Source organism: Anolis carolinensis, chromosome 3, assembly GCF_035594765.1.
Source record: "Anolis carolinensis isolate JA03-04 chromosome 3, rAnoCar3.1.pri, whole genome shotgun sequence".
Taxonomy (NCBI): Eukaryota; Metazoa; Chordata; class Lepidosauria; order Squamata; family Dactyloidae; genus Anolis; species Anolis carolinensis.
Window position 1 is genome coordinate 171,074,475 of NC_085843.1, and position 25,577 is coordinate 171,100,051.

General features: G+C 41.3%; 1 protein-coding gene across 4 annotated transcripts in view; it reads left to right on the top strand.

Moving 5' to 3' along the window:
* Positions 1-581: 581 nt before the first annotated feature.
* The window catches only part of opn4 (opsin 4), a 78,283-nt gene continuing 53,287 nt past the window's right edge, over positions 582-25,577 (top strand). For 3 of the 4 annotated variants that reach the window (XM_008119109.3, XM_008119110.3, XM_008119111.3), the window contains exons 1-2: positions 582-1,106; positions 21,727-21,869. In XM_008119109.3, the coding sequence (XP_008117316.1) occupies positions 1,065-1,106; positions 21,727-21,869 (185 nt within the window). In that variant the 5' untranslated portion in view covers positions 582-1,064. Of the gene's footprint in view, positions 1,107-21,726; positions 21,870-22,189; positions 22,509-25,577 lie in introns of those variants that run through there. The other variant, XM_062975795.1, reaches the window with a different exon arrangement.

Here is a 25,577-nt window from a genome sequence, read left to right on the forward strand (position 1 = left end):
TGGCTGTACTTCCTCATTCAATTCTTCGTGTTTTGTTGGCAGTTTTATGATGTTGTAAATTAGTTAAATTAGCCTCCCCGCATAAAGCATACCTAAATTTCCCTAATTGACAGATGCAACTGTCTTTCAGGGCTGCATAGGTCAACAGCACGCTGAGCTATTTAATGGTCGGGGGCTTAACCCGACCCGGGCTTCGAACTCATGACCTCTCGGTCAGTAGTGATTTATTGCAGCTGGTTACTAGCCAGCTACGCCACAGCCCGGCCCATTATCCAACATATTTGCTTATCCAACGTTCTGCCAGCCCGTTTATGTTGGATAAGTGAGACTCTACTGTACATGCTTCACTCTCTTGACTGAAATAAAAATGAAACTTCTGCAACGTACTAAATTCTGACTGAATCGTGTATTTTGTTTCTCTGTCCAGAGTAGATATTGTTTTCATGTACAAGCAAACTGATGCAAAATGGTCACTAGATACATGTCTACATACTTCAAAACAGACAAAAATGTGGCTGGCTTGTAAGAAGTTCAACCCATCCTTCTCCTGTATTTCTCCTGCTTTTGGGGTGACCGCATCTCAGTTTTGTATGGGGGGTAATACATGTGATCCGTTACTGAAACCTCTGTGGCTTTGATGGAAGAGTTAAGCTGCTGCCTCGCATTTGCATGGGACAAATCAGGATCTCAGTGGGCATGTGCAAAACCTGCAGGCTCTTATATTTAAATAGAAAGCTGTTTCTGTTACTGCTGCCTATTGCTGAGCTTAGACACGTTAGAAAAGGATGCTGAGGCTTTACGGAGGGGGGAGAATCCCCATTGGATTGTGCACAGATTCAGAAAAGAGAGAGGCTGTCTTTTTGAGAAGTTTAAAATGGAAGAAAGTGGGCTGATTAAAAAGTTTCACTGAAAGGGAATTTTGGTTTGATGACATTGTTGGGAGGGGTCAGAGTTCTCTTGCTTTTACCCATGTGAATGCGTAGTCTCTCCGAAGAGGCATCTTTTCTCTACCACGGATTTCAACTGCAGCCAAATCCTAGGTGTCCTGAATGACTCAGAAGTGAATGTCTACAAGGCTGGTGGACTTGGCTCCATTGGTCCCAACAGTAAGTGTGGCACAGATATTGCATGTGTGTGTGTGTGTTTGTGTGTGTGATGTTTAAGCTTCTAGTAAATACTTTTGACTGATAACATATCACAAAAATTAATGGAACTGTATAGAAACTGTTGAGTTTAGTGACAGTGTATGTGACTCTTTTGCCAAGCTAACAATTTACAAACAAACTTTGGGGAGTGTCTATGCAATTTGTTTAAAAGCAAACTGCAAATAAGCTTCTTTGGAGAAGAACGTGTGGGGCTTGGCTGTGTTGAAACTGGCAATGATTTCACAGCAACTCCCGGAGGGAAGAAGAGAACACACAAGCATTTTATATCTTGTGTACATAATATTTTTTTTTAATCTGGTGAGGGTCACATGAAAAGAACAGCCTGCAAGACAGCAAACTTGCTTTCCTTGTTCTGAAAATGAGATATATTCCATTTAGGACATGTGTATAGATAAATATGAATTTGTGTTAGAATTGCTTCTGATGAAACTGAAGTAAAAGTTGTGGTGTTTTTATTCACTTGTTAAAGGAGCTTCCTCACAGGTCTTTTATAATGGAAAAAATTCAAATATAGCATGGGGTAATAGTTTGCATGTTGGACTTGAACTAGGAAATCATGGCTTGGATTTCTGCTCATTTGTAGATATCCACTGTGTAACCTTGGCCAGGTCACATTCTCTCAGCTTAAAAATGTGCCAAGAAAACCCTGGGATAGGGTTGCCATAAGTCAGAGTCGACATTAAGGCAAATAGAAAGTATGACAACAATTGAAGAAATGTTAAGTCAACAATTGGATTAAATTATGGAGTTGCAGCTACGATTGCTTCTCACTCATAAGAATAAGAAAAATAAAAAGTTTGGTGGTGCTTCAAAACTAGCCTTTAATTATAGCGCGAACTTTCCTAGAAAGTTGGTTTCTAGGTAGAATGCTCTTTTTGTCAAATGCTTGTATTTTTGTTAGTGAAGTATCCGAAATCAATTTTATGTCATTTTTATTTGAACTACAGTAGAGTCTCGCTTATCCAATGTAAACGGGCCAGCAGAACGTTGGATAAGCGAATATGTTGGATAATAAGGAGAGATTAAGAAGAAGCCTATTAAACATCAAATTAGGTTATGATTTTACAAATTAAGCACCAAAACATTATGTTATACAACAAATTTGACAGAAAAGGTAGTTCAATACACAGTAATGCTATGTAGTAATTACTGTATTTACGAATTTAGCACCAAAATATCACAATGTATTGAAAACATTGACTGCAAAAATGTGTTGGATAATCTAGAACATTGGATAAGTGAGTGTTGGATAAGTGAGACTCTACTGTATTAGCATGAGCGCATTTGTTTCAGAAAGAAATGATGTCAAAAATCCAGGTGTCCACACTAAGTCCAGAGTTTCAAATAGGATGAATTTGCCAAACGAGTTCTAGAAAGTGTGCCATCAACTATGTATCTCATAGTTCAGCTACAGAATCTTTCTATAAAGTGACCAAAATTTATTTTGAGATGAGGCAAATGAGATGCACTTTCTGTGATGTGGATGGGACCTGAGAGTTTCAGGCATGTTCAAATCTAATTGACCACAATATGGGTAGCATTACAAAGACCTGGCCTGTTCAATTATGCTTCTCGAGTGATGAGGATATACGTTATCCTCCTTTTTGACAAAGAGATTAATTCCATGTTTAAAATCACCAATGGGATTTGTTTAAAATGTTTTTGTAAGATCTAAATTTTGGCATAGTCTATATGTCAAAATAAGTCTGTATTTGGCATACGTGAATTTTGGCATACGTCTGAATGAAATTAGTGATATAATAAAAGAGCCAACATGCATTGGGCTAAGATTAAGAGCCCCGGTGACAAAGTGCATTAAAGCACTGAGCTGGAGACTGAAAGGTCCCAGGTTCAAACCCTGGGAACTGCATGAGCGGCCGCTGTTAGCTCCAGCTTCTGCCAACCTAGCAGTTCGAAAACATGCCAATGTGAGTAGATTAATAGGTACCGCTCCGGTGGGAAGGTAACGGCGCTCCATGCAGTCATGCTGGCCTCATGACCTTGGAGGTGTCTACGGACAACGCCAGCTCTTCGGCTTAGAAATGGAGATGAGCACCAACCCCCAGAGTCAGACGTGACTGGACTTAACGTCAGGGGAAAACCTTTACCTAAGATTATGGAGACTATGGTTTAAATCCCCCACTCAGCCATGGAAACCCATTGGATGATATTGGGCAAGTCACACACTCTCAACCTCAGAGGAAGGCAAAGGCAAACTCTCTCTGAATAAATCTTGCCAAGTAATCCCCATGATAGGATCACCATAAATGGGAAATGTCTTTGAGACAGAGCAATAACAATATGACCACACAGCTTCATCTTCTAGCTTTCTGCCTAACCAATTTAAGTGTGGATTCTTCTCTATAGCAGCATTGATCCACTTGGAGGGAAGGGCTTGAAGTTAATGGCAGGACTGGGTTTTACACTGATACAATGCTTTGCAACAAGTTTGGGAATCCATTGGACTCTCTTAATGTTGTCAGATGCCAACCTGTCACTTTCTTTGCCACTGTTTGGGCTTCCAGAAGCTATAGTACAATATCTGGAGGGGTGCCTGATTCCTCCCATGGTTTACAGAATCATAAGCAGAAAAGAGCAAAAAGAAAGAAAGAAAGGATTAACGATCTAATCTGGGGACTTTATAATCTGAGTTCTGAGAGATCAAGAGAAAAGGAGAAAGAAAACTGTGAATGGAAATGGAAAAAACTACATGAAAATTCCTTTACAGGCACTTGGTTTCAGTAAGGAATGACATTTAGATATATATGCAATAATTATACTGTGGCTCTTTGCATTTTAGAAGCAAATAAGCAAATTGTCCACTCCAAGGACCAAGTAGACTAAACTAGATGAGTCTGATCATGAAAATGGATTGCAGACTGTGCAATGAGTGGGGGGGGCAATGAAGAATTAGTGGAAAGTGGTCTGGTTACGACATCATTTACAAATGGGGAAAAAGGTCACAACCTCTGAAATACCATCTGCTGGTTTTGGCATCTACAATACATAACCACATTCATATCATTCTAGCAGTTTTTTTAATTATACAAAAAGATGTAATTGACTGGAGGGTGACTTATCATACCTGGTTAATACACAGTTTAGATTAAAATCTGAACAAGATAGTGACACTTGCTTATGCTCAACAGAAAGCCTCACATTACCTAATAGAAACTGGGCATTATCAGCAGCGTCACCAGCTGAAACCATAATTCCAGTCTTTTCTGGGATTAATTTTTTGCCTTGCCGTCACTGGCCCAAGGAGAAAATATCCACCAAGGTGACGTGTCCAGGGCTGGCCCCCAATATCTTGTTGCCTGATAAAAAGGACAAAATGGCAACTTTCCACACTGTGCATTGCAATTCAAATTCCATGTATAAAAACAGAGTGCAATTTAATTTAAATCCTTGTAGCAGGGTCATCTGTTTCAGTGAATAACTATCTCAACACCAGTACTGAAGTAGGAGCCAACAGTTTTACCTAGCTGGTATCTGTTCTTCAGATCAAGCAACAGCATGCTGAAGAGTGCTTTTGCTGAGCTTAAGAACTTGTCTGGAATATCAGTTGAAAGAATACTCCAATACTACTGTTTCCCCTAAAATAAGACATCCCCAAAAAATAAGACCTAGTAGAGGTTTTGCTCAATTGCTAAATATAAGGCCTTCCCCAAAAGTAAGACCTAGCAAAGTTTTTGTTTGGAAGCATGCCCGGCGCCCACCAAACAAAACACCATAGCATGCAGTATTGGTAAATGTACATACCAGTTGTATATGGAAATAATGGTAGTAACAAGAAATTCTTGACAAAAGTCACAGTTTCTTTGGTTTGGTTATGTTGGTTTGTGATGACAACTACTATACAGTATAGAATAAATGTTCATTTTTTTTGGTTCAACAATAAATGTGAATTCTTCTTCATGGAAAAATAAGACATCCCCTGAAAATAAGACCTAGCGCATCTTTGGGAGTAAAAAATAATATAAGACACTGTCTTATTTTTGGGAAAACACGGTAGGTAATCTAACAGCACAGCATGCTAGTCTATAGTACCTGAAAGTGCATCTACACTTTAGAATTATGGCATCTTGATACCATTTTAACTGTCATGGCTCAATGCTGTGGAATCATAGCAACTGTTGTTTTGCATGATCCATAGCCTTTTCTGTCAAAAAGAGCAAGTGTCTCATCAAACAACAAAGTGGTGCCAAAAGTGCACCCTGATGGGAAAACATTAACCTTAGGGCCACAGGGCAGCCAACTTGGCACATGTAGTATTTTTTTCCAACATTTAATTGCTGTGTCCTATTGTTGCTTTGAATTTGTTGTCTCACAATATGTAATGCATGTTCTGAAAGATAATACCCATAACTCATATCCATTCTCCCAAGGAGAATTAAAAAAATAAATCAGGCAGTTGTATAGTGTAGTAGACTTGTCCACAGCTGCAGAGTATATGGTAAACTCCTGCAGTGGTTAGAGGATTCCTCTTATTCTTTGTTGAACATAGCATTTGTCTTTCCTCTCATGGCTTGTCGGTCTTGCAGCTCTTCTGATGTCTGTCATAGAATATCCATTAGCCTGTAGAGCCCAGTTGCCTATCAGTCAGATTGATGATGGTCCACGATGTATCCAGTTCAGGTAGACCATGCAAACAGTGAACCCCACCCCCTCCAAGGTGAAATGAACCAAACCGAACCACCTAAATGATAGTTAAGATGAAGATCCGCCTTGAGCAGTGGTTCTCAACCTGTGGGTCCCCAGATGTTTTGGCCTTCAATTCCCAGAAATCCTAACAGTTGGTAAACTGGCTGGGATTTCTGGGAGTTGTAGGCTAAAACATCTGGGGACCCACAGGTTGAGAACCAGTGACCTAGAAGAAAGTGTTCTTACCATACATCAAGGGAACCACTGACCTCACAAGGAAGTTGATGAAGAAACACAACCTATAAACAATTCGGCTTAGAAATGGAGATGAGCACCAACCCTCAGAGTCAGACGTGACTGGACTTAACATCAGGGGAAACCTTTACCTTTACTTTACTAAAGAGATGTTTGGAACTGATATGTTCTTCAATAACTAAAGCATAACAACAATTAAGACAAAACCAGAGCATAAAAATAGCACCTATTGATTACAAACTGCAGGTCGCCCCTACCAACATAACTCATAACCTCATAAAGAATAATGCCACCCTTTCTGAAAATTAGCTACAATGGTATCACTTTGGCTACTTGAGTTACTTTTGTACCTGACTACCTGGATGTATTTTGTACTCAAGGCCAAAGACTTCCACAGTGATGATGTTGTAAATGTTACATTACAGGTTTTCACAATGTCTCAAAGAGTCCAAAAATGCAGGGGGCACGTTGAAATCCAAAAGAGTGTGCTTCTTTTAAAAGCAAAATTTAGTATTTTTCATCTATGCGAGGAACAGGTCTTTAGTCACGTTAATAGGTCCTTCTTGTTCATTTAAGATTAAATCACCCCAACACATTAGATTAAAGGAGAGATAGCGGGCATCTTTGGCGGGAATATCCTTTTTTCCTCCAGTTGCCCAAAAGGGATGGGAGACAATGACATTATCCCTGCTAATCTGAAAATCCCAGGGTTGGGACATGTCAGTCCCAACTACACCAAAAAGCTTCTGGCATAGTTCCCCCCCAAACTATTCTTTTTTAAAAAATAATAATGAAGACTTGTGGTTATTATTATTAAATATATCTTTCACAATAGGTATTGGGGAAGTGAATGTTGGGGCCGATATAGTAGCTTTTAAAACAATTCCCAAGGTCTGGATGGAGGCACACTGAAGTAGACCCCCATGAAAACATTTCTCTGAGGGCCTCTATGAGATTGGAATTCATCTGATTCTTTCCTCATGAATTAGCAGACCCTGCAGTGTGTAAGAGGCTAAATGACAAGACCTTCAATGTACCTTTCACAATTCAGAAATATTACTTTTTTGGATTAAAATTCCAAAAATTGGTTGGCTAATTCTCAGAGCTGTAGCCCAACGATTCTTGCAAGCTCTGCTTCCAGTTGAAGAATTTGTTTCTCATATGAAAAATCATTGGAGCAAGTCCTCCTGCCCAGCCTTTGTCGTGAATGTTATGCAAGGCATAATCTTTATTTATTTTTATAGAGAATCATAGACTTTTTGGGAAATAGTTCAGGGGACTTCAAGACATATCTGTCCCTTGCTGTCCCACACATTCTGCTTGTTTTTTTTCCCAAATGGTTTATTATTTTTAGTCATCAGCAAATCTTTTAGCCATGGAATGATGATCCATGAAAAATGACCTGATTTGCTCCGTAATATTTTGAGTGGATTACATACAGATATTGGAAAACCAAATAATGTTCAGTGATGTAAACAGCGGGGTCAGGATATTTTCTAAGCGTTTCCCTTCTAGGCACTGTATGAATCTGACATTTCATTTTGCGTGCATTAAACAAATGGAGGAAAAATGAAAGAAAATGAAAGAGGGGAAATATATACCCAGGAGATATAAACAAGGATGTTCTTGCCTATCTGATTTAAGCTGCTTTAAAATATGGAGTTTGTTAGTTCAAAGAATGGGATTTAATATTTTGGGATGATATCACGTATGAGTCTGCCTTTTAGTAATGAAAGCATCAATTCTAGATATTAATGCAGGTATTAATGTACTCTCCCATTAGGGAGAGTGAAGCAACTGCTTCGGGCAACAAATGCTATATGTCAGAGAGCTGCAAGAAGGTGTTGGGAAGGCAGCACAGTGTCCCATGGACTCTGGCCTATACCTTTTAAAGTAACCTGGTATTTTCTGATGGGATGAAAGATGCTGTTCCATTGCCAGCATGAAAGTATTGTTGTTGTTGTTGTTGTTGTTGTTGTTGTTGTTATTATTGATACAAAGACATAGTATGACACAGCAAACGAGATATATATGCTGGATTTCGTATCACAAAACCACAAGTTGAACACTTCCCAAGAGTTTAGGACTGTGTGATGTATTTTCGGATGATGTGCGCAAATCCCAGTAAGGTGATCTTTTGCAGTTGACAGATTGTAATTTTGTCGATGTTTATTGTTTCCAAATGCTGGCCAACATCTTTTGGCATGGTACCTAGTGTGCCGATTACCACTGGGATCATTTGTACTGGATTATGCCAGTTCGATTTTGAGGTCCTGATAATGGCTGAGTTTTTCGTGTTGTTTTTCATCAATTCAACTGTCACCTGGTTTGGTGACATCAATAATCCAAACTTTTTTCTTTTCCACAGCCGTGATGTCTGGCGTGTTGTGTTCCAAAACTTTGTCAGTCTGGATTCGAAAGTCCCACAGTATCTTTGTGTGCCGTCCGCCGGACAATAAAAAACTATAAAACTGAAACGTGCTGTCCTTTATCCGGGCGAACTGCAAATCCCTATAAGCTGTCCTATAGATATTGAACGACTGAGTCTGGATAACTTCAAAAAGGATGTTTATTCATACAAGGTTGTAAACCTGGCACAGATCTTAAAGTTGCAGAAAATGAAACAAATTTCCATAGGTTTTAGTTGCAGAATTATCCCTGGTTCCAGAAGGCAAAGGTGATTATAAAACCACTATACCCTAATCACGCTGTCTATATTAGAAGGAGAAACTCTTTCCTTCCCTATCTTTACAGCAAAGATTAGTTCTAGAAGCGATGGAATAACCGTGCTCCTCTAACTAGATTTCCTATTCCAGATCAATATAATTCAATACTTATCTAATTTGGATAGGCTTAGATTGGCCTGGTTTTGAGGATGATTTGTCCCAGTTAGCCTTGCACAGCTCCCGCACGTTGGAAGACTATAGCCAGAATGAAGCTCCAAAATGGAGACTAGACCCTGGTAAAAAGGGCGGTCCTAAGATGTTGCATTCTTTGACCAATCACTGCAAAGAAAACTGCAGCCAGCTCTTGCAGATTCCAAGCCACTTTTCCTAGGCTTTTGCAGCCAGAGGCCCAAACAAAATGTAAAGGAGGGAAAACAAACAAACGACCAATAGGTAAGGCAAACCATCGTCCTGGGGGACGGAACACTCCCCGCTAAATTCCCAGGATGTGGGAATTTACCAATCAAAAACATACAAACACCTTTGTATACACAACAATACAAACACTAGAACTTTAAACATCTCCAATAAGCAACACGAGGTCACTAATTGGTCTGTCCAAAATGGACACTTTGCCTCTGTTGCAAGTCTTTAATTGAACTTTCCTGACCTTACCGTCCGGGCAAGGAAAGGTCTTTAATACAATGCCCATGGGCCACGCATGGCGGGGCAAGTCTTTGTCCTTTAACAACACAACGTTGTTAACCTCAATGTTGTCCTGTGGGCTTTGCCAGATTCTTCTAGCTTGAAGCTGGCTTAAGTACTCAGCTTTCCACCTTTTCCAAAAGTGGTTGGCCAAGGACTGCACCTGTTTCCACAGGGCACGGTGAGTTCCGTCCGGAACTGGCAACATGACGTCCTTCCATCCTGGCACCTTTTGTGTCAAAATAAGTGCAGGAGTCAGTGGTTGTAAGTTCTCAGGGTCACTGGTAAGGGGAACCAGCGGCCGGTTGTTGATAATTGCGGTAACTTCCGCCATAAGTGTCACCAAAACATCATGCGTCAATGACCTATGACTCAAAAGCATGGCATTAAGGATTTTGCGACTAATACCAATCATCCTCTCCCAAACACCACCCATGTGGGAGGCGTGAGGAACATTGAAAGTCCACATAATTTGTTCAGTATTCGTAAAGTTCTGAACCTTTGGGTCTCTCCCAAACCTAGACACACAATTGAGTTCTTTGGTCGCACCTACAAAATTGGTGCCACAGTCCGACCGAATTGACTTAATTGGCCCTCTGAGGGCTATGAACCTTTTTAATGCGTTTAAAAATGATGAAGTGTCCATCCCTTCTATGACTTCTATATGGACAGCTCGTATTACTAAACAAGTAAACAAAACTGCCCACCTCTTGTTATTTACAACACCACCCCTGGTTTTCCTAGTGACAACCTCCCAAGGACCAAACACATCGATTCCCACATGGGAAAAGGGTGGGTCTGTCAAAGTCCTATCCTGAGGTAGTTCTGCCATCAACTGACTTTGACAGTTTCGCCTAAGGCGCCTGCATTTAACACATTTGAAAATACAACTGTTGACCAACCTTTTGGCATTAACTACCCACAGACCTTCATTTCTAAGGGCTGCCTCAGTTAGAGTTCTACCCTGATGATGGATCCTTTCATGGTGATGCCGAACGAGCAGCAATGCAGTGTGACTATTAGGGGGTATGATGATGGGGTTTTTTATGCACGCCTTGAGTTTAGCTTTGGCTAACCTTCCTCCAACTCTCAAAATACCCTCCTTGTCTAGAAATGGGTTTAACTCATTTAGAAGACTTTGATTAGGGATGTTGAGCCCTTGCTCTAGCCTAGCTATTTCCTGCTTGAAAACAGATCTCTGCACTGACTTGAATATGACGCTCTTAGCCTTTATCATATCCTGGACCTGTAAAGGCTCACTATCTTTGCAAGCTAAACGATGTATAAGCCTAGCTACTGCTCTAAGAAGACTGTGCCACTCCGAAAAACGTTCAAAACGGTGTGGTTCCAGGCAAGATCTTTGGCCCATCTTGATTTCTGTGGTTGATTTGCAGGCTTTCACCTCTGCACTTCGTGAGACTTGAGCATTCATAATGTCCGAAAACCTTTGCTCATCTTTCGAGAGCGCTGTGGCTTCGTCTCTCTCAGAGACTTTGAAAATGGAGGAATACTCTGGAGTTATTGCTTGGCAGTAGACTGAGATGTGACTTAGGCAACTGCGCACAAGTGTAGGACGTCCACCTTTAAGCACCTGTGCTTGATTGGAGTCCAACGACGATGGTGGGTGCATCTTGTTTATGCACACTGGGCCTGTAACTGTCCAGCCTAGTGGTAGCAGCTGAGCAATGGGCGCCCCTGGAGGTCCCTTAACTTGGTCGTTCACATAGAACAAGTTCGGACAGTCCGCACCAAGCAGAAGGGCAATGTCCACATCTGGACGGAAAGCAGGTATGGCATTCTTTAATCGTCGCAAATGTGGATGAGCCTCCACAACTTCTCTAGTTACAATTTGTTTTTTGTTCCGAGGGATGGAGGAACACTCAATCAGGTCTGGCAACTTGAACTGCCTCTTCTGGTCGCAAGAGGAGACAACAAAGCCAGATGCTATGCGACCCTGCAACTTCTTTTTTCCTGCACACGTAGTCATAGTGTAGTCAACCATCTTGGTTTTAAGGTCAAACATGCGGAAGAACTCTGGAGTAGCCAGGGAGGCGTCGCTCTGTGAATCCAGGGCCACATAGAGTCTCTTTCTAAGCCAAGGGCTCTTGGCTGGATATACATCCGCTAGGCAGATAGGATGACAAACTCTGTACTGGTGCGAGTCAGAACACAGCTCTGTACAGGCGACTGCTGAAACCTCCACCTGCATCTCTGGTACGACTGGCTTGTCGGTGTCTTCGACTGCTGACTTTTCTTTTGGTGAAACGTTCCCTTTGGGGTGGGAGATGACACTGGAGTTGTGCATTGCGGTGCAATGCTTGAGGCTGTTGCATTTCTCACACTTGACGTTTTCTTTGCAGTTGGACGCAAAGTGTGGAGTTGCTCCACAGCATCTAAAGCAGATTCCCTGCTTTTGAACTAGCTGTTGCCTTTCTTTGTATGACTTTCTACTAAACTCCCTGCAGTTGGCCAAGCTGTGAGGCTTTTGGTGGATAGGGCAAAGCAACTCTTTTACCTCCGACCTGGGTTCATCAGTCTTGTGTTGAGTTTCGACTGCCTTTACGCTGACAGGTCTATTGGCCTCTCTAGGTGGTTTCTTGTCCACTTCAGATGCCTTCCCTGGATGGGTCCCTTGGTATAAGGTGGGGAGGCCCGTCTGCGGATCATTCCTTTCTCTGGCTGCCCTGGTGATGAACTGGACCAAATGAGAAAATGGAGGGTATGCCTGGGAGTGGGCCTCCTTGTAGTTGAAGACCTCCTGTTCCCAGCGTTCTTGCAAAGTGAAGGGCAGCTTGGTCAAGATCTGCCTCTGGGACAGGTGCTGATCGAGGCACTTCAAACCGGGCAGTTCTGGATTCTCCTTGGCCGACTCTAATTCCGTAAGGAGATCGCTAAGGTCCCACAAGAGTTTGAAGTCTTTGAGTTTTAAAGCTGGGAACCTTTGGAGCTTGTCCATAAGAGATGCTTCAATCTCTGTGCTGGCCCCATACCTCTGCTGCAACCTGGCCCAGGCCTTTTCCAGGGCTTTGTCGGGATCGGCTACGTGGGCTGCGTAGATCTTCTTAACTTGTGAAGATGATGCAGGACCCAACCAGGCGCCTAGCAGGGTCAGCTCTTCTTCAGGCAACAACTTTAAGTCTCTAATTGCCCTCTTGAAGGTAACCTTCCAGAGAAGGAACTCTTCAGGCTTGTCTGAAAACTTTTCGACTCCCTTGTCCTTGAGGTCTCTTTTGGGACTTCTAAGGATCGAGACGAGTTGGGATTCTGGTGTTGACAGTGTCTTATGTGGCGTTGGCTGCTGCAGGGAGAAATCCCGTGCTCCTGGTGTCGACCTTTGACCCTTTGGAGGGAAGACATCGTCTGTAGATGGACCGATGGTTCCCTTTGGACTTGCTTGTAGGGCCCAATTGGTGGTAGGCTTTGATGGTTTGGCTGACTGTTCAGGAATCTTAGTAGGAGGCACAGGCAACCTGAGCAAAGACGAGCTCCCCGCTATGATGCTCTGAACTTTAGGCAACCCGAAGGCAACTTTAGGGCCCTGTTCTGACCGAAGAGAGAAGTCTTCATGTTCCTCGTCAGAAAGCTGGCTGTTTAAACTATTAAGGTGCACAAGCACCTTGGAGGAAGGGTCCTGCATTGGCAACTGACTTACATTTTCTTCTGTGAGTTGCCCACTTAGGACCTTGGCCAAAGTCTCAGCTTTTACCTTTTTGGCAGTAGCATCCATCCTTATTCTAAGCATTTCTATTTCACATTGCCTTTGGGCCTGTTCTATTTGGAGTCGCTGTTCCTCCTCTTTAAGGTGGAAAGTGTGGTCAGCTGCTTTTGCATCAGCTTCCGCCTCCGCAACCTTGCTCTGTAGCTCCAGACGTGCAGCCTCCTTAATGTGCAAGGCAGCTAGGGAAGAGATGGCACTCCCAGCAGCAGAAGACTTGCTAGAGTGGCTGTGTTTAGACGATGCACGCTCCCTTAGTTTAGATACCTGGCTAGACCGGTTGGACTTAAGACTAAGTGCCACAGCAGGTGATTTTAAAAGATTGGTCTCATGGCTGCATAAGGAAGCTAGGATTGCCCTCACCCTATTTTCTTTCTCATTAGTGTCAGCTAAGACACTCACTATTTCTAACTCTGAATCCTTGGCGTTAATGCGCTCGAGGACCTGGACTATCTTAGACACCAAACCCCTCCAGAGACCGAAGGTCTCTTCAAGGTCGGTCTGTAATATGGATGGCACCCTTGTAATACCCAAGCTCTCAATTCTGTCCATCAATGTTACAATTCGCTCCCATGCCGAACCTAACCTCACATGGAGGAGCTCCTTTTCATCTATTAGATGGGCTAGCATCTTGGCTGAAGGGTGCTTTATCCTTTGGGGCCTTTCATTCCTACTTTCAGCCTCAGAAGGAGGTATACCATCTGTATCATCTTGAAATTGCATAGACATTATGTATTCTTAATAGCAAGTAAATTTACAACAAAAGCAAATACAACATACCAGCAAGTAAATTTACAATAAAAGCAAATGCAATATATAATACAATGCACAACACTTAACCATAGCAATATATATCACTAAGTAACTATATTTTACAAAGATTGTGACCTTTGGCGCCAGATTTTAGTGGGCAAGCTGCAAAATGCCAACTGACAGCAACTTGCCACTTGATACCTCCCTTGCCCGAGTGACGTAAACTGCCAAAATGGCGACTTCGCCAAATTTTCAAGCACCTCGTGCTCTGCGGCTCGAGGCCTGCCGCCGAAGGAGCACCGAGGCTGGCTTTGGAAAGGAGGAGAGAAAAGACGCCTCCTCCCCGCTGTGAAGGGAGGTCACCACCGCAGGACGATGAAGCAGGTCACCACCGCAGGACGATGAGGCAGGTCACCACCGCAGGACGATGAGGCAGGTCACCACCGCAGGACGATGAGGCAGGTCACCACTGCCAGGCGATGAGGCAGGTCACCACCGCAGGACGATGAGGCAGGTCACCACCGCAGGACGATGAGGCAGGTCGAAGCCGGCCGAGTGCTCCGGCCGAACTCGCAGCAGCGTTGCCAGGCCTGTCCAGGTTCTAGCCTGGTTCTGGTGGGCTTCACGCCTCAGAGCCAGCCAAAGAACTGTCGCTGGTGCTCCACGGCTCGAGGTCTACCGCCGAGGGAGCCCTGGACGTTGCTGGGAACTGCACAGCCTGTGCAAACCCAGAAAGCCACTGGGCCACGTGCGCACACGCGAGCCAAATAGCAAGGAAATAGAGCCCCACTATTTGACTCCTTCAGGTCTGAGAGCGGGCTCCACTGCCTCAGACGCTGGTAGAGTCTTTAGGTATGCAGACTGAGCTCAGGCGGAAAAGCCGCGGCCTAAACTAAACTTCCTAAACTATAAAAAACTATAAGCCGTGCAAGCTAGCTCAAGCGGAAAAACCGCTGATCTACCTCAAAACTGTGCCGTCCGCCGGACAATAAAAAACTATAAAACTGAAACGTGCTGTCCTTTATCCGGGCGAACTGCAAATCCCTATAAGCTGTCCTATAGATATTGAACGACTGAGTCTGGATAACTTCAAAAAGGATGTTTATTCATACAAGGTTGTAAACCTGGCACAGATCTTAAAGTTGCAGAAAATGAAACAAATTTCCATAGGTTTTAGTTGCAGAATTATCCCTGGTTCCAGAAGGCAAAGGTGATTATAAAACCACTATACCCTAATCACGCTGTCTATATTAGAAGGAGAAACTCTTTCCTTCCCTATCTTTACAGCAAAGATTAGTTCTAGAAGCGATGGAATAACCGTGCTCCTCTAACTAGATTTCCTATTCCAGATCAATATAATTCAATACTTATCTAATTTGGATAGGCTTAGATTGGCCTGGTTTTGAGGATGATTTGTCCCAGTTAGCCTTGCACAGCTCCAGCACGTTGGAAGACTATAGCCAGAATGAAGCTCCAAAATGGAGACTAGACCCTGGTAAAAAGGGCGGTCCTAAGATGTTGCATTCTTTGACCAATCACTGCAAAGAAAACTGCAGCCAGCTCTTGCAGATTCCAAGCCACTTTTCCTAGGCTTTTGCAGCCAGAGGCCCAAACAAAATGTAAAGGAGGGAAAACAAACAAACGACCAATAGGTAAGGCAAACCATCGTCCTGGGGGACGGAACACTTTGCGTGCTCATTTTCCACTACCTTTGAAGGTTTGTGATCCCACCGGTTCTTTACTGCTGGCAGGTGGTACTTGCGACATAAATTCCAATGAATCATTTGGGCCACATAGTTGAGCCTCTGTTTGTAGTCCGTCTGTGCGATTTTATTACAGCAGCTGAGGATATGGTCAATGGTTTTGTCAGCTTCCTTGCACAGCCTGCATTTTGGGTCATTAGTTGATTTTTCTATCTTGGCCTTAATTGCATTTGTTTTGATTTCTTGCTCCTGGGCTTCAAGAATCAGGACTTCTGTCTCCTTCTTCAGTGTTCCATTGGTGAGCCATCAGCAGGTCTTCTAATCAACTTTTCCTTCAATTTTGTCAAGGAACTGTCCATGCAATGCTTTGTTGTGCCAGCTGTCAGCTTTAGTTCGTAGTGATCAAGGTCCTGAGACATCCGGCAGTACTGGGACCCTCCGAGGGTCCATACCTTTCTGCCTGTTGCCAGCACTTAGAGCAAATAGTGTTCTTGAAATGTTAGGAAAAACCTGTTTATCCAAAAAGCAGAGGACTTCTTCAAATGAAGTCTATTAAAATAGAGAGATAACATCCTCTGCATTTTTTTTAAGTAAATTTTTATTGTGAAACCTCTTTTCAAAAAAAAACAAACATTAAAAAGTGGGGGAACAATCATAGGGATAGGAAAGTAGGAAAGGATAGAACTACTCTATGGGTCTATCTACTCTGTACTATGTGTCTGTTTCCAGGGATAATGGGGTACGGGGAACCGGGGGGGGGGGGGTGAGGGGTTTCGTCAACTTCCAATCTCCTCCTTTGCGGTCTATACTTTTCGCATCATTAATATTCACTGTGGCTTCCCCTACTCTTGTCTAGACCTTGCTTTATTTCATTCTTACTTTCTCTTCTAGATCGTTATTATCATTTTCATTTCCCTCTGCAACATATATTTCTTTAATGATGACCAGTCTGTTTTTTTGCATTTCATTCCTTGGAAGTGTTTTAGTGTTTGAGTCAGTACATCCATGTTCATAATATCCATTATCTTCAAAATCCATTGATCTATTGTTGGTTTCTCCTTTGATCTCCACACCTTGGCGTAATTGATCCTGGCCGCCGTTGATAAGAAGTGAAAGAGTTTCTCTGCATTTTTCTTCACTGCAGTTGCAAGCAGATATGAAATGTATTGCTATGTCAAAACAGCAATCTTCCTCCCTTCTCCCTCACAGTGTAAGTCGAATCCAGATTCATAGCTGGATGGTGATGCTATCTTAACCTTCTGTCAACTCAGTGAAGGCATACTGGCACCAAGTGGTCTAAAGCCTCAGATGCAGGATTGTTATTTCTTTGCACCTTATTCTTCCTTCTTCTCCCAAATTCTGGTGAGGATTATATATCAATGCAAGTTATTCAAAGAACTTCTAACCAGCTCTTCCACCTGACCAGTGTCACCGTCCCTTGACTAGTGGCATCTGATGGTATTCCCGAGAGGATAATAAAATATTAATGGGATTGCTTTATCTTTGTAGATATGTCTCTTCCCCTGTTTCTTTCTCTCTTTTGTCTTTCTTGGCTTCTTCTCCTGTGAGAAACGATGCCTTGAACAAGAATTTTGCCAAGGGATGGATTGTACATGTTATTGTTGTTGTTCGACTTCAAGTTATGATTTGTGGAAACCCTAAGGTGAAACTATAACAAAGTTTTCTTGGTAAGATTTGTTTTGAGGTGGGTTTGGCTCAGAGACCATATGTTTTGCCCTAAGTCACCCAGTGGTTTTCCATGTATGAGCAGGGATTTGAACCCTGCTCTCCAGATTTGTATTATAGCACTTAAACTACTACAAAATGCTGGCTCTACATAGCGCTATCAGTGTAAAACTACCTCATTCCTCACTTTTAATACTTTTTGAAAAAGAGTTCAAGTGTTTAACAAATTGTCAATGGTCAGCAAAAAGGAAGCCAAATAATGAGCACAGTTGGGAACTGAACAATAACTGAATACATTTTTTTAGTGTCAGATTAGGCATGCACCTAAATAACTTAGGGATGTCTGTATTATTACTTCATTTGCTAGGAGCCTCCGGTAGCCTAGGGGATAAAAGCCCCACGACTTGAAGGTTGGGTCGCTGACCTGAAGGCTGCCAGGTTGAAATCCCACCCGGGGAGAGCACGGATGAGCTCCCTCTATCAGCTCCAGCTCTGTGCGGGCATATGAGAGAATCCTCCCACAAGGATGGTAAAACATCAAAACATCCGGACGTCCCCTGGGCAACGTCCTTGCAGACGGCCAATTCTCTCACTCCAGAAGCAACTCCGGTTGCTCCTGACACACACATAAAAAACCTCTTCATTTGGTTGGTTATTGATGTCTTATTATATGCAATGTTTTTAATCAATCTTTTTATTTGACTGTTGTATCTTTGTTCTTAATTTTTGTCAATGTGTTTTAAACTGTTTATACTTTGTCTCTGTTTTGGGCTGTGCCCCTATGGTAGCCACCCCGAGTCCCTCCGGGGAGATGGTGGCGGGATAGAAAAATGAATAATAATAATAATAATAATAATAATAATAATAATAATAATTGAAATGAAAACCCTTCCAGTTTTGTTTCCCTTGCATTTTGCAGTATCTATCTAGCATTCTTATCTTGTCCCAGTTCTGTATCAGATTTTTCCCTCTCCACTTTCTGCATGGAAATTCTTATTTGCATTTTTTAATATATGGGATGTTTGAATGCAATTTATCAATCGACTAATATGCTTTTCCATACATTATAGTAAACGTTTACTATATCAGGCTACTGGTTGTTTGTTTGATGGTTGTTTTATATTGTGTTATGATGCTGTTTGTTTTACATTGTTTTATTATTTTGCTTTACAAACTTTATTGTGCTGTTTTAATCTATGTTGATTGGGCTTGTTCCCATGTAAACCATCCCGAGTCCCTTCGGGAAGATAGAGGCAGGATACAAAAATAAATGTATTATAATATCATTATATTCAAATGTGCTGAATTTTGTGTGTGTATGTTTTCAAATATTTTGTGTGCTTCGTTTACATTCACCAAAACTTGGTAATACATTATTTTTCTGGGGCAAAGATGCACTTTGTCCTCTCTGGAGATATGAAATGTGTCTTCACTGAAAAATATATATTCAAGGAATTTCGTTTATATCCCTTAGTGGCAACTTACTGACGATCAAGTGCACATAATTGTGATTTGTAAGCCTTACTGAGTCCCAATTTTGTGCAGAAGTAGGGTATAAAGATTATGATGATGATGACTACATAACTGGAAGCATCTGTTGTTATTCATAAAGGCGAATGCTAGAGAAAGAAGCAAAAATCTGACCTCTTGCCACTGTTTGATTCTTTCAAGCACTCCTCACTTTCTGTTTTACAGTAGAGTCTCGCTTATCCAACATAAACGGGCCGGCAGAACGTTGGATAAGCGAATATCTTGGATAATAAGGTGAGATTAAGGAAAAGCCTATTAAACATTAAATTAGGTTATGGTTTTACAAATTAAGCACCAAAACATCATGTTATACAACAAATTTGACAGAAAAAGTAGTTCAATACACAGTAATGCTATGTAGTATTTACGAATTTAGCACCAAAATATCATGATGTATTGAAAACATTGACTACAAAAATGTGTCGGATAATCCAGAATGTTGGATAAACGAGACTCTACTGTAATACTGAAAGTGAACAGAAAGAAAAGTGCTTGAAGTGCCAGCATAGTATATTGGAATGTGAGTGTTCAACTAGAGCTTTAGGAGGCCTGGATTTAAATCTCTACTTGGTTATGGAAACCCAATGGATGACCTGGGGCAAGGCAAACACTCTCAGTACCAGAGCAAGACAAAGGCAAAGTCCATCTGAACAAATCTTGCCTAGAAAGTATAGAATAGGGTTGCCATAAATCAGGAGGCCCTTCCACACAGTCTTATAACCCAGAATATCAAGGTAGAAAATCCAACATCTGCTTTGAATCTGGGTTATCTGAGTCTACACTGCCATATATTCCAGTTCAAAGCAGATAATGTGGGATTTTATTCAGTTGTGTGGAAGGGCCTATGGTCAAGTTGAAGGCATAGAAGGAGGAGGAGGATGGGTGTGTGTGTGTGTGAACAACTAAACAACCACAACAACAGTGGGGAGAGGGGATGGAGGGGGACCTCAGAGCATTAGGACCAGGCTTATTCTCATCCAGATCATTAGTCAAATTAACTCAATATTGCCTGCACATATTACCAGAAATCAGAAGCATTTAAAACAAAACATGCGACTTTCCCCATGCAAATCATGCCCTCCATTACAGACCTACAAGCATTCATAAATGACATGGAACTCAGCCCTCATTTCTCTGAAGATATTTGTTTTCATTATGAAAGCAAGTTTCTAGCTCCTGTGGCTCCAAAGTGGTACTTTGTAAAAATTAAGTGGACAATATGTTCGAAAGTCTCAGGAAACAGAAAAGTAATTAAGTAAAATGTCCTGCAGGAGCATCAAGGTTTCCATGCCTTGCCTCACTTGTTTTCTGCCACCTTGCATTAAAAATAGTAATGTTATGTAAACCAAGAATGTGTATGCAATTTGACCTCAATTACCTAAAATACTTACATTTCTTGTCTTGGTGCATATTTTGACAATCATGATGATGATTACAAAGACTCTTGTTAGTATCACATAAACACAGGCCTGAGCAGTGCACATTAAATGTTAACATAACTAATGCCTTCTTTGGGAGTTATCTATTCTGAAAACTGTTCTGTTCACCCACTCTTTCTCTCCAGGAGATGCTATGGAAAACTGGAAGGTGGACATGGGACCAAATCCTACTGTGTTTCCCCGAAAATAAGACAGTGTCTTATATTAATTTTTGCTCCCAAATATGTGCTAGGTCTTATTTTCAGGGGATGTCTTATTTTTCCATAAAAAAGAATTCATATTTATTGTTGAACAAAAAATGAACATTTATTATATACTGTACAGTACTTGTCATCACAAACCAGCATAACCAGACAAACTGTGAATCCTACCAAGAATTTCTTGTTACAACCATTATTTCCATGTACAACAGTCTATGGAATGTAGATTGCTTACCAATCCCGCATGGTCTGGTATTCTGTTTGGCAGGCATGCTTCCAAACAAAAGCTTTGCTAGGTCTTAATTTCAGGGGAGGCCTTAAATTTAGCAATTCAGCAAAACTTCTTCTAGGTCTTATTTTCAGGTGATGTCTTATTTTCGGGGAAGCAGGATAACAAAAATGTTCTTGCCAAAGTGAAATTCTTGTGATTTTGGATGAATGGTAAAGCCCTTATATTCAAACTGAAATGTGTAGTTTAGAGATTAATTAACCTGTCACCGTGGACCTCTAGAGTCTTTGTGTTTGGGCTTTAGAGGACGGATGAAATAAGCATTATATAGGAGCCTTTGGTGGCTCAGTGGGTTAAACTCTTGTGCCAGCAGGACTGATCACTTGAAGGTTGGGTTGCTGATCTGAAGGTTGCTAGTTCAAATCCAACCCGGGGAGAGCACAGATGAGCTCTCTCTATCAGCTCCAGCTCCATGCAGGGACATGAGAGAAGCCTCTCAAGGATGGTTAAAACATCAAAACATCCGGGCGTCCCCTGGACAATGTCTCTCACACCAGAAGCAACTTGAAGTTTTTCAAGTCGCTCCTGACACAAGATAGATAGAGAGAAAGATAGATAGATAAATAGATAGATATCCTGTGTCTAACTCTGAAAAATGATTTTTTTTAAAAAAAAAATATGTGTTTTGGAGGGCACAATGTATCTCTGGTTTTTGCTGGTTTTTCAAATAGATTCATGACCTCTCCAAAAGGTTAAGAATCACTGCTTTGGTTTATCTTTTTAGCAAACTCTCATTAGACTGAAAATGTAAACAAAAATAATCCTTGGCTCTCAGTATTATGACCATAGCTATAATGTTTATGTTCGGAAGCTGATCAAAAATAAATAGAATTTTACAAAGGGTGGATTAATTTGAAATCTTTGTTTCATCCCTGTTTTGATGCTATTCTTTCTCTCTAAGAGAGTTGGCATGTCTGTGGTAATGAAAGGAGAACTATCTGTTTGTGAACTTCTGCCATTCTCTTTTGCTTGTAGGAGCGGACAATGTTCAACCTCCCCGATCCTTTTCCAACGGTGGATGTACCAACCCATGCTCACTATACCATTGGGGCTGTCATTCTTGTAGTGGGAATCACAGGAACTCTTGGCAACCTTCTAGTCATCTATGTTTTTTTCAGGTATTCAATTCAGTTGCTTTAGCATGTGTAATCTTCCTAGGATTGCCACACACTTCATTTCACAGGGGAAATTTGAAAGGCCGCCTGGTCCAACTCCAGTTAAAGATAAATAAACATAGATAAAGACAACTCAGCTCTTTAAATTGCTTCAAATACTATGCACAAGCCCTCTGATTACAGTCTTTCCTTCTACAGTATAATGTATATCCATTATATACACATTATATGCATATGCATACATACCATATATACTTGAAGATAAGCCGGGTTTTTCAGACCTTATTTATGAGCTGAAAAAGCCTCCCTCGGCTTATAATCGGGTCAAGGTCAAGCCAGGCAGCCGGAGCCTGGAGGCCACAGTATGTTTTCTTTTCCAAAACCTCTCTTCTCCACTTCTCCTCCCAGGCTGGAGTTATCTTATTTTTAAGAGAGAGAGAGAGACAAGGGAATGTTTTCAAAAGTGAAAGGAGAGTGAGTGAGAGCCTCTTGCAAGCCAGGAAGAAAAAAAATATTGCATGGGTGTAAGGGGAAGAATAAGAGAGGCTCTTGCAAATTTGCAGGATTTATTATTATTATTACTATTATTGCAAGAACGTTTGAGTCAATGGGGGGGAAGGAGGGAAAGAAGAGCAACAGAAGGTGAGTATTTCTTTTTATTCCTAAGGAAACAAAAATAGGGTGGGTTTTTTTGGGAGAGGAAGGGAAGTTTTAAAAAGCCTTTTCTGGCTACTTTTAGAGTTTGAAAAGGGATAAATAAAAGCGGTGGGAAATGGGGGGGGGGGGATAAAACAGGCCAAAGTTGTTTTTAGGAGGGCTTTGCTTGCATTTCTTCCTTGGGCAAATGCATGCCCCAAAGCTTGTAAATAATATATAGATTTCCCCCTAGAGATACATTAATTTAATATATGAATTTTCCCCTCATATGTTTGCAAGCCTCTGCAAGTCCTATAAAGATATAATTCTCTCTATATAGAGAAATGTCTAGATAGATAGATATTAATATATAGGCCTTTTAAATATGCACACACACACACAGATGTCTAGATAGATGTAAACATAGATAAATGGGACTTTCAAATATTGCAGGAGGGAAATGCACAGAGGATTTGCAAACTTTTCAGGGGGGGAAATGCAAATGTGAAATTAGTATATATAATTATAGAGCTATATCTAGCTCTGCATTGATTATATAGGCATTGAATATTTGCCTGTTACTATGTTGGAAGCCGGCCTGAGTCCCCAGGGGGAGATAGATAGAGCAGGATACAAAGGAAGTTGTTGTTGTTATTGTTGATGATGATGATAATGATGATGATTATTATAAAGTTATTGTTGATACCATATTGTTTTTGTTGACCCTACTTATGCACTTACAGAGTTAGTTTACTGTTTTTCTTTGAAATACGGTAAATATTCAAAAAACATTTACCCCACTTATGCCTCAGTTAATGTAATTTTATTGGTACCTATTTTTATTTTGAAATTTACCAGTAGCTGCTGCATTTCCCACCCTGGGCTTATACTCTAGTCAATAAGTTTTCCCAGTTTTTTGTGGTAAAATTAGGTGCCTCGGCTTATATTTGGGTCGGCTTATACTCGAGTATATATGGTATATCCATTTGTTATGTATCCGTTGGTGTTTGCAAATTTGTGCTCTATTTTATTCTTTCTCCTTTTGGTGATGCTTCTCTTCTTTGACAATGTGTTAGTGTCCCCCTAACCTTCTAGGCAGCACTTGTTAGCTATATCAGAGAGTTTCATACATTTTGAGGGCTATGTAAATGGCTCAGGTCTAGGCTATTTGATTAATCGCATCTCCTCCTATAAACCAATCTGGACACTGCGGTCAGCTGAGGGGGCCCTGCTCTCGGTCCCACCCCTGTCTCAAAGGTGGCTATTAGGAACATGACAGAGGGCCTTCTCTGTGATTGCCTCCCACCTCTGGAACTCCCTCCCTAAAGAAATAAAGCTGGCCCCCTTTTTCTCCTTCCAAAACAACTTTTTTTTCGTGTCAGGAGCAACTTGAGTTATTTCTGGAGTGAGAGAATTGGCTGTCTTCAAGGACGTTGCCCAGGGGACACCTGGATGTTTTTTGATTTTTTTTACCATCCTTGTGGGAGGCTTCTCTCATGTCCCCGCATGGAGCTGGAGCTGATAGAGGGAGCTCATCCGCACTCTCCCCAGGTGGGATTCGAACCTGGCAAAACAACTGAAAACTTGTATTTGCTCATTTGCCCAGTTAACAACACTGGTCACATAATCAATTCACATATCTTAGTGAATCTTCGTTGGCTCCTGTAAATTAATGCGGATGTTTTATGTTTAGGTTTTATGTTAGATATAATTTTGATAAGGTTATATTTAATTTAATTTATAGATGTCATGTTACAAATTGTTTTTATATGTGGGGTTATTTTGGGCTGTTATGTTTGTTGTTGTACTGAGCTATTGAATATTTGCCTTTTTTGTTTGTTGGAATCCGCCCTGAGTCCCCTCAGGGAGATAGGGTGGAGTATAAATAAATTTTTATTATTATTATTATTATTATTATTATTATTATTTGAAACACAACAAGTTAAGTCTACAGCAGACACTCTGCTGGCTGTTGTACTGGATCACACATCGGACACTTCCCAAATGTCTAGGACTGTGTGATGTATCGGCAAATAATACATGCAGATCCCAGTAAGGTGTCCTTCTGCAGCTGGCGGATGGTAATTTGTCAGCGCCGATGGTGTTTAAGTGCAGGCCAAGGTCTTAAGACACTGCACCCAATGTGCCGATCACCACTGGGACCACCTTGACTGGCTTGTGCCAGAGTCTTTGTAATTCGATCTTTAAGTCCTCATATTGTGTCAGCCTTTCCAATTGTTTTTCTTCAATCCTGCTGTCCCCTGGGATTGCAACATCGACAATCCATACTTTGTTTTTTAACATGATTGTGAGGTCAGGAGTGTTGTGCTCCAAAACTCTGTCTGTCTGAATTCGGAAGTCCCAGAGTAGCTTGACATGTTCATTCTCTGTAACTTTTTCCGGCTTGTGATCCTACCAGTTCTTTGTCGCAGGCAGATGGTATTTGTGGCACAAGTTCCAATGAATCATCTGAGCAATGGTGTCATGCCTCTGCTTGTAGTCAGTCTGTTCGATGATGATGATGATGATGAAGATGATGATGATGATGATTATTATTATTATTATTATTTAAGGCATTGCTGTTCAGAAGGAATCAAGGTTAGGCTAGAAAGCAGAAATTCTGTATTTCAATTAGTTCTGCAGGTTTTATTCTGTTTTATTTAACTGTTATGCATTGTGAGTTCTCAGGAAGCCCTTGAAATAGCTATGTAAACAGCGTGCCTTTGTTTAAAATAAAATAGTTATTACATTGCCCCCATATCAATGTTTCCATTCCAGAAAAAAATAGTATTTGGAATAAAATACTCTGAACAGCAAGGAAAAAAGACTATTTTGATGATAACTACAAAATGTGATATTTGGGGAGTCTAGAATTGTGAGCTTTATATCTTCAGCTATTGAGGTTTATAAGCAATGGATCGTGTTGCGGATTCATTGAAATAATAAACCCATCTGGCTGTCATCAATGATTTTAAAAATCAAGGGGGTTCATACAGCTTAATATTTCTCTCCATGAAAAACAAATAAACGTCATGCTCACGAAACACCCAGAGACTTACTATCACACAGCACTTT